We start from the raw sequence: 9,649 nt of genomic DNA, 5'->3' as shown, positions 1-9,649 counted from the left end.
GGGGCTGCCAGACCCATGGTTGGTCCTGTTTCCCTGCTCAGGCCTAATCGCCTCTGTTGGAGCAGGCAGCAGGCTGTAAAGGTAACAAACCTAACACACCCTTCCATGCCTCCTAAAACCACCGATCCTCTTTCTCCCAACCCCCAGGCCCCTTTCTCCAGTTACTTGTAACCAAGAAAGAAGTAGCTTGCATCACCACAACTCTGCACCATGGAAGGAACCCTCTCCTTGACTCCTGGCAGCACAGCCCCTCTTTGGTGCTTCCCTCCTTCCCTTCAGACAAATGTCTGGACCTCAGCTTTGCACACTCAAGAGGCTCATTAAAACCTTCTCCCAAACAAAAGAACCGACCTCTCCCAAGGATGAATTTTGCCGCTGCCCTCAGAATACAGAAACAGCTGTAGGCGTCTTAGAAAATTGCAGCGTTTTCATTCCTCCCCAAGTGCTAAATATTGCAACGAGATCCAAAACAGAAGGCCATTAGATTTATCCAGGTATCTCCTTGAATTCATATTTGTTGAGGGGGAATTTTCCCACTTTCTAGTGAAGCACAACAGAGAAACTGGGATATCAAATAGAAGCCAGCCCAGCCGTTCCTCAAGGAGCGGCTCATGTCAGAGGCCCCGGGAAACTTCAGGTCCTGAATTCCCAGGTTCAGAGGGTCCTGGGCTGCTAGTTCCTCCCTCAACACCCAGCAAAAGCAACTCTGAATCTTCTCTATGAGTTCTCAAGTTATGCCCACCAATCATTTCTCTAAGACATCCAGCAGCTAAGTACACTGGAAAGACTCATAAACTTGATCGTATGCCTGATGTTCATCAGAAAAAACTAGAAACCCAGAAAACAGCATGATGAGGTTTGGATTTTAGATAGTTATGGGCGAGAATGCCAGCAAGGGCCCCTTCACTCCATCAGACTCTGTGCCCAAGGTACAGTTGGTAGCTTACAGTTCACACCAAGCTCACCTATAGATGAGGAGAGATCACTTGACAAAGTTAACAGTGTTCACAGGCTGACACAGAACTCTCAGCTGTGTCATGCCAGACTGGGCTGCAGTACCAAACAAGCACATGTGAGACCTCTGGGGGAGGGTGAACCTGGTAGCGGGTCTGTGAGGGGCTCCCTTGCTGGACTATCACTCCCATTGGAGAGCGTGAGAGCTGGGATGGGGGGCAGACCAAGCTGGGCAGGGCCACAACACCTGTTGACAGACTTCGGCAGGTTGCCTGTGGGGTTCAGCTCACCACTGTCACCGCGTCCCATGAGCCTAACTAACACACGTCAGACACTTGTGCTAGACACTGAGGACTAAACACTGAGCAAGCAAAACATGCTTCTGCCCTTACTGTGTGTGCTGGGAGAGACAACATGATCAGCTAGCACCCCATGGTATGGGATGCTGGACTCAGTTGTCCACCTTTTGCTGACTCTACATCCTTGGTCACATGATTTCACGGCTTGCACAGAGCAGGTGAACTCTAATTCCCCCTTCTTGCATCTGAGCTAGTTTTGCACTTGCTGTGGTCAACTGACAGGGGTGCTGTGTCGCTTCCAAGCCCAGCTGTCCAGAGGACTCTGCCATCTGTTCTGTTAGAATGCCGGCTCTGAGAACATTTCTGAGCTTTCTCATCAGAAGAAAAGAGATTGGTCCCAGCCAAGGTCAGCCAGGCTGCCTGCTGACCGGCAGCTGACTATGTATCAATGGTGAGTCCTGCCGAGCCCATCTCACAGGAGGAGGACTCCCTGACTGAGAACACTTGTGTGTGGTGTAAGCCACGTTGGTGGGGAGGTGGTTGCGGGGCACCTTAGGGTAGCAAAGATGACAGGCTGACAATCAACAGCATGCTCTGAGTGTTGGGTGGGTGAGGTGTGCACAGTCCGAGGGTTCAGGGTAGCCTTCTCTGAGGATGCGACCCTCACAGAGAGGTGGAGGAAGAAAAGCACCAGGAGGATAGAAGCCTGTGCAAAGGCCCTGAGCAGAGGGCAAGGTGGGTGTTTCCAGGCAAGGAAGGAAGTCAGCAGAGGCAGTGAGGGCCTGAGACAGGGCTGAGAGGGCAGGTGGAAGTCAATTATGGAGGGCTGTGCTTTGAGTTCCTGTCTCTCCAACAGGCAGCTCCTTCGGGTCCTCCCTGTGGTCTGAACTCTTCCATTGTCTGCACACCAAATTCTGCACATGCCATGACTTTTATATTGTCAAGGTCAAGGGCATTTGTGTCAAATTCTGTAACTGTAATGTGCATGTGTTAGCTCTAGTTTGGTTCTAGAAATTAAAGATCCACAAAATGTTCATGTGATTAGGACCAAGATCTGTTCCCTGCACAAGCAAATGTTATGCTGTGACTATTTGCATTTTCTCACCTGAATTTAAATTTTCTAAATTGCTGTTCTTTCCACCCTGACACTTTCTGAAGTGTCCGTGGTATAGGATATTCTCCGAGGGAGCACACTTGGATAGAGAATTCCCTCTGGGACCTCTGCAGCTGCTTCCACCCACACCGGCTGCTCTGGTTGTCAAGGGTTACATCATTGATTCCCAGGACTGGCGTTTTCTCTTGTTGGTTTATTTCTTGGCTTGCTGAAACATATCTGCAAGAAACTTCCTTGGAGAGCATATGTTGGAGGTAATTTTCTTATACTACCCATATACTTGATAAATGACTTGTCAAATGGCAATGATCCACAACAAAAATAATTCTCTTAGAACTTTGAATGCATTGCTGTGTTACATTTTTTTTTTTTATACAGACTTGCTGGTACTGGTGTGAAGTCTGATGTTCTTTTGATTTTCCTTAACCTAGTTTGCTGTGAAGTTGAATGTGCATGCAAACGAGTGCATCAAAATAGAAAGCCCAATGATTTATTGCAAAATAAACATTTGTTTAACTACTAGCCTGGTTCCCCTCAAATTGCTATCCTCTCCCCCTCTCCCAGAACCCCAAATCCATTTTTTCTGTTTCTACTCCTTCCCTTTACCCAAAGGGAACTAATCCGTTTGAACTAATCATATTTTTACTCTTCTTTATGATTTTGCTACCAAACTCATATTCTTAAATCCTACTGCTTAGTTGTTTCCAAAATTTAAAGCCTAACTATATGGAAGAAAATAATATATTCTTTTGGCCATGCATGCAAACTGGAACTTCCGTGATGGGCAGAAGGGTACACAGTTTGGCCTGACTGCTTCAAAAGCAGCTGGCTCCATCTTAGCTCAGGCTGCCAGCCTATCGGTGCCAGGTTCCACCTGCTGGCTGCCCGCTGATGAGCTCTGGGGACTTGGGGTTGAGGAATTACTGTCTAGGGACATCCATGGATAAAACCATTGTATGGGTAAGTAGGGAATGAATCCTGACAGACACCCAGCAACAGGACTACTGTACTTGCAGGTAAGTTAGGGAACTGAGGCCTGGTGGTTTGGAGGGGAAAGATTGGAAGATCTGTATGGGTCAGATTTATTATCAGCCTCCTCCCTCAGGGGTCTCATGTGTGCTGGTTGGGTGCTGCAGCCCAGTCTGGCATGACACAGCTGAGAGTTCTGTGTCAGCCTATGAACACTGTTAACTTTGCCAAGTGATCTCACCTCATCTATACGTGAGCTTGGTGTGAACTGTAAGCTGCCAGCTGTGTCTTGGGGCACAGAGTCTGACTACCACATGCCAGCTCACACAAAAGCTAGGGTACCTGACTGAGTGTTGGAACAGAGAGGACTGGTCACAGTAGGCAGGGCCATGACACTAATCAGGACACAAGAGATTCAGGTCCAGGATTCTGTGGGGGAGAAGTGGACCCAACCCTGTAGAAATTTAAGTCCTGCTGATTAGCTCAAGAATTGGGGTGATGATGGGCTGAATTAGGTGTGATCATGGAACCTGCCAACACACATGGGTAGTAGGTTTGAGAAGAGGCTGGGCAGGTCCAGGTTGCAGTACCTGCATGTGCATCCTAAGCAGGGTTAGGGCAGGCCAGGCTGCAACACCCACCAGCTCATACAAAGGCGAAGATGGAGGGGTAGGCTATGCTGAGCAAGGGCTTAGCGCCTACTGGTGCATGTGAGATCTGGGTCTGGGAGTGGGCTGAGTAGAACTTGGGAAACTCACCTACAAGCTCACAATTCCTACTGATGAGCATGTGGTCTAGACCTGGGATTCGGACAAGCTGGGCAAGATAGCCCCATCAATTGGCAAGTGTGTGGGTTGGTTTTGGAAGGGTGCAGAACAGGCAGGGTTGAACAAATGTTAGCCCACTGGTGAGTGCAAAAACCAAACTGTTATACAGGTTATTCCTGGCTAGGCTGTCACATCTGCCAGTTTGCATGAGCCAAGTATGGGAGCAGACTCAGTAGGGTCAGATGCACCCACCAGTGAGATTTGGGACTGGGGCAGGCCAGATCATGCCAGGCTGCAGCATCCAAAGGCAAAGGCCAATACAGGTGAGGGACTGCATCAAGCTGGGTCAGAGCAACCACTGGCTCATGCAAGATCTATGGCTGGGAACAGGCCTGGTTGGGGAGCTAAGGAGATTGCCCTGACTGGGTTGTGGTTCCCATTGGGTAAATGCATGGGATGCAATGGGGGCTGTGGTCTGGTCTAGACGTGGCTACAGTCTCCCTTGGCACAAGTGTGGACTGGATCTGGGGCATGTCAGACTGGGCCAGACTACAGCACCCACTGGTGCTTTTAAGAACCAGGGTGGGTGTAGGATAGGCTGGGCTAGGTGTCTGCCCCTGCTGAGCCATATGTGAGTTGTGTCTGGGTGTGGGTCAGCCTTGGCTGGGCTATAACACCCAACACTAAAAACTGGAATGGGTGAGCACCAGTCAGGAAAGGCCATTGTTCCTGTGGCACAGAAGATGGACTAAGTAGGACTGGCGCATGGACTCACTGGTGTGTGCGTGATCTGGCATTGGGAGAGGTTTTAACAGAGGAGCTTGGGGAACTCTTTTGTTGGGACATAGTTCCTGTAGTGAGCACAAGAACCAAGAAAGGGAGCAACCCAGACCAGGCCAGGTAATAGTACCCACAGGCATACATTTGGCTTAGGTCAGGGGCAAATCTGGTTGGGGCAGGTCATATCACTTGCTGGTGAATCTGAGTGCTAGAATGGAGTGTGGGGTGGGTTGGGCCGGGTCTGACTGGGTTGGGTCACACACAAGCCAATTCAGTGAGGGCCAGGACTGGGAACCAGTTGTGCTGGACTAGGTTATAGCCTCCACCAGCAGGAGCTGGAATTGGGATGGGCTGGGCCTGGCCAGGCTACAGTACTCATTGGCAAATGCTGAGGTGAAGGGGCCATGTCATACTGGGCCACAGCACTCAACCAGCGCATGTGATATCCCTGGGGGAAGGGATGAACTCGGTAAGGAGGTTGCGTGGGGCTCCCTTGCTGGACCATCACTCCTACTAGAGAGCATGAGAGCTGGGATGAGGGGCAGACCAGACTGGGCAGGGCCACAACACCTGTTGGCCTGCATGCAAGCTGGATCAGGGGAAATCCATGCTGGGTTGATAGTTCCTACTGGTGCATACACAAGCCTGAGTGGGTGTGTGTTGATTGGGTTTTGCTGCAGCATCAACTGGCAGATGCTGGCATGGGGGGCAAATTCTGTAAGTTAAACTGCAGAACCACTTGGAGAGTGTAAGGTCCAAGAGTGGGAATGGGCCCATTAGGAAAATAGTGACACCTCTCTCTTGGGTTGCCACTCTGACTGGTGAGCATGAGAACCAGTACTAGGGCAGGCATGGCTAGACAAAGAGTGGCACCCACCGGCTGGTGTGTGGGTTGGACAGTGGGGCTGATTGGGTTGAACTGGGCTTCAGTGCCTATTGACATGTATGAGAGCTAAACAAGATGGGGGACAGATTGGAGCAGTCTGCTGTATATACTGACAAACATGGGAACAAGGGCAGGGGTGGCTCTGGTGGGGGTTATTGCGTGTCACACTGACTAGGCTGCAGCTCTCACTGGTTTGTATGAGGGCCAAGTGTGCAGTGGGCAGGATCAGGATGGGCTCCAACACTCATTGATTTGCATAGAAGACAGAGCCAGAGACAGAACTGACCCAGTAATTGCAATTAGCAGTGTGTGCAACAGATTGTGCCAGGCCCTTTATTGGCAAGCACACACAAGATTAGGTGTGGGATCACCTCAGATGAAGTTTTTGTGGCGATTCCCCCAACTGAATCGCTGGACTCAGAATCCAACCATGGAGAGAATTGCAGGTTCCATGGTCTGGCTGTGGAGTGCATGTGTCAGAGCTGGGTCTCCTCAATGGCTCAGCTGGAGCAGTGGGCAGCATATCCAGGTGCACCTGGGGAACATGGCAGGACATTGGAGCCTGCAGAGGACACCTGCTACCATAACAGTGGACAGAGGACGGAACATATTGATCAACTACTGCAATCAAGTGTTGGCAGTAAATATCTGGGCAAATGGAGACGCTAATGTGAATTCTGGAGAGATTTCATTGTGCTTGGAGTGGCGAGATCAGCAGTAATTCAAAACTGTGGAACAGTCAGGACCACGTCAGCAGGACCCATGAAACAAGCCCCACCTTGGGGACTCTGGGATGGTGTCGGGTGGCTGTCTTCCATCCCAGGGTACAGAGGTGTTTGGGAACCTGGATGTGGCTTCTCTCCTTGTTCCCTCCTTCTGCCAGAGGGCAACAAAGGAAAAAAGAGAGTGTGGAAACAAGGGTCTCACCTACTTTCCTGTAGCCCTTGATCCTTTGCACCCTAATCATCTATGTAAAAATAATAAAAAATAAAAATTTTAAAAAAGAATGTAATTTTTTGTGCATAGCTTCTTTAACTGAACATTATGCCTGCGAGTCTTTTTTTTTTTTTTTTTTTTTTTAACCTTGTTATGGGTAGGCAGAGTCCCTCCATCTTCAGGGCTGTGTAATATTCTGGGGTAGGGTGAGCATACCATCATGTGTTCATGCAGTCCACTGCTGAATATTTAGGCTGCTTTTAGTTTCTGGTCAGTGCAAGGGAAGCCCCCAGAAACACGTAGGTGATATACTTTCTTTTCTTTTTTTCTTTTTTTTAAAGATTTATTTATTTATTTATTTTTTAACAAGATAAAACAAAAGTACTTTTAATGACATCTGTTCCATTTTAAAGTCACCTTATTGAACGATACATCATGAAATCAATAGTTGTACATCTAGGGAATTTACCAATGGAGCTCTCCTCCACTGGTGTGTATATTTTAATCTGTCTCATGTGGATATCTCTTCCGTTTTGGTGATTGGCTAGAACAGCAATCTGGGTCATGAACGTGAACGTTGGCTTCTTATGATTATCAGTTAAAGGAACATGTATCCAGCCACTTGGTTCCACCAACTCAAGTTGCCAAATTTCTTGAAGATTGTGAAAATTATTTCCTACTCTGACTGAGATCTTGCTTGGAGTATAGCTTTCATCAGATTTGTAGTCTGCGTAAATGCATAATGTCTTCACTGTTGTTTTTCTCCTGAATTGGATGTTCACTAAATGAGGCTGGGAGCCATCTGACTGCCAGTAAGTTTCAAGATTGTCATCTCGTAACTGATCCACTCCAAATCCTGGTTTGCAAGAGGGGAGTGACCAAACAGCTTGTGACCCAGTTTCCCGTACTGTTCCAGTCCTTTCCAGCTGCTTAGGGTCAGCACCAGGAGGTGTCTTGTTTGGTGTTGTCATTTTTTAAAGAGTTGGCTTCCAGATCCCGCGGGCCACAGTTCCCGCTCCCACAGCTCCGCACCACTCCCACCCCACCGCCCAGCACCGCCTGGCTAGATTTATTTATTTTTACTACAAAGTCAGATATACAGAGAGGAGGAGAGACAGAGAGGAAGATCTGTCCGATGACTCACCCCTCAAGTGAGCCTAATGGCTGGCGCTGCGCCGATCCGGAGCCATGAGCCAGGAAATTCCTCCGGGTCTCCTACATGGTTGCAGGATCCCAAAGCATTGGGCTGACCTCAACTGCTTTCCCAGGCCACAAGCAGGGAGCTGGATGGGAAGTGGAGCTGCTGGGATTAGAACCAGAGCCCATATGGGATCCCAGCACGTTCAGGGCGAGGACACTAGTTGCTAGGCCACCGCGCTGGGCCCGATATACTTTAACTTATATCTAACAGGAGTAGAACTGTTGCATTGTGGACATATGGTGATATCTCATTATGGTTTTAGTTTGTATTTTCCTGATTATCCATGAAATTGAGAATCTTCTCATATGAAGTTGCCCATTTCTTTTTCTCTTGTGATATGACTGCCTAATTGTCAATTTTTAAAAACAGATTTATTTATTTTTATTGCAAAGTCAGACATGCAGGGAGGAGGAGAGACAGAGAGGAAGATCTTCTGTCCCATGATTCACTCTCCAAATGACTGCAATAACCAGTGCTGAACCAATCCGGAGCCAGGAGCCAGGAACTTCTTCCTCCGGGTCTCCCACGTGGGTGAAGGGTCCCAAGGCTTTGGGCCGTCCTCAACTGCTTTCCCAGGCCACAAGCAGGGAGCTGGATGGGAAGTGGGGCTGTTGGGATTAGAACCGGCACCCCTATGGGATCCCGGGGCGTTCAAGGTGAGGACTTTAGCCACTAGGCCATGCCGCTGGGCCCTACTTGTCTATTTTTATTTCATAGCTTCTATTTTCTGTTTCATGATTTTATTTTTCTTGTGAATTTGTAGGTATTCTGGATGCAATCCCTTGGTAAATTATATTGCTGCAAATATTTTCCCACACTGCGGCTTGCATTTTCACTCTCTTAATGGTGTCTTTTGAGGAAGGAATGTTCTTCACATTAATGTAATAAATTTTAATTTTTTTCTTTTGTCATTATGCTTTGCAAGTGCCATTTGTGAGGATCCTTCCCTATCCCAGTATTATGAAAATATTTGCCTCAATTACCTTCTGAAAGCTTTATGGTTGCCATTTGCATTTAGATGCCATTGACCTGGAATTCATATTTTACTATATACATATCTAATTAACTTAGTATTATTTATTTACACACTCAGCACCATTTTCTTTTTTCCTTTCAGTTATCTGTAGAATCACTTTTATCATTAACCCATCATCCTCACACACATCCAATCACACATATGCACACACATCTAATTCTGAACTCTATTTTACTCATTTATTTGCTTAATACTGTACCATTTGTATACACTAGTTACTATATTGCTATAATAAATCCTGATATCTCATAGGACAAGCTGTCATACTTTGCTCTTTTTAGAGCAGCATAACTATTTTTGGTTCTTGTAAATAAAATTTAGAATTACCTTGTTACAGAACTTTCTCATCATTTTTATTTTTAAGATTTATTTATTTTTATTGCAAAGTCAGATATACAGAGAAGAGGAGAGACAGAGAGGAATCTTTCCTTCGATGATTCACTCCCCAAGTGAGCGCAATGGCCTGAGTTGAGCCAATCTGAAGCCAGGAGCCCGGAGTCTTTTCGGGTCTTCCATGTAGGTGAAGGGTCCCATGGCTTTGGGCCGTCCTCCACTGCTTTCCCAGGCGACAAGCAAGGAGCTGGATGGGAAGCAGGGCAGCCGGGATTAGAACCGGCACCCGTATGGGATCTGGCACATTCAAGGCGAGGACTTTAGCTGCTAGGCCACTGCGCCAGGCCCATTATTTTTTAAAATTAGAATTGCAT

General features: G+C 47.7%; 1 protein-coding gene across 1 annotated transcript; it reads right to left on the bottom strand.

Moving 5' to 3' along the window:
* Positions 1-7,056: 7,056 nt before the first annotated feature.
* LOC131479563 (anaphase-promoting complex subunit 10-like) lies at positions 7,057-7,764 on the bottom strand. Its single transcript, XM_058660844.1, has one exon. The coding sequence runs from the start codon at positions 7,674-7,676 to the stop codon at positions 7,119-7,121; it is 558 nt and encodes a 185-aa protein (XP_058516827.1). The 5' UTR covers positions 7,677-7,764; the 3' UTR covers positions 7,057-7,118.
* Positions 7,765-9,649: the final 1,885 nt, after the last annotated feature.

The sequence above is a fragment of the Ochotona princeps genome, chromosome 2, assembly GCF_030435755.1.
Source record: "Ochotona princeps isolate mOchPri1 chromosome 2, mOchPri1.hap1, whole genome shotgun sequence".
NCBI classification, from domain to species: Eukaryota; Metazoa; Chordata; class Mammalia; order Lagomorpha; family Ochotonidae; genus Ochotona; species Ochotona princeps.
This window is presented reverse-complemented; position numbering and strand designations above follow the sequence as displayed.

Bases quoted from the DNA above. Each gene is read 5' to 3' on its own strand.
- LOC131479563 (XM_058660844.1), bottom strand. From the start codon at position 7,676: ATGACAACACCAAACAAGACACCTCCTGGTGCTGACCCTAAGCAGCTG.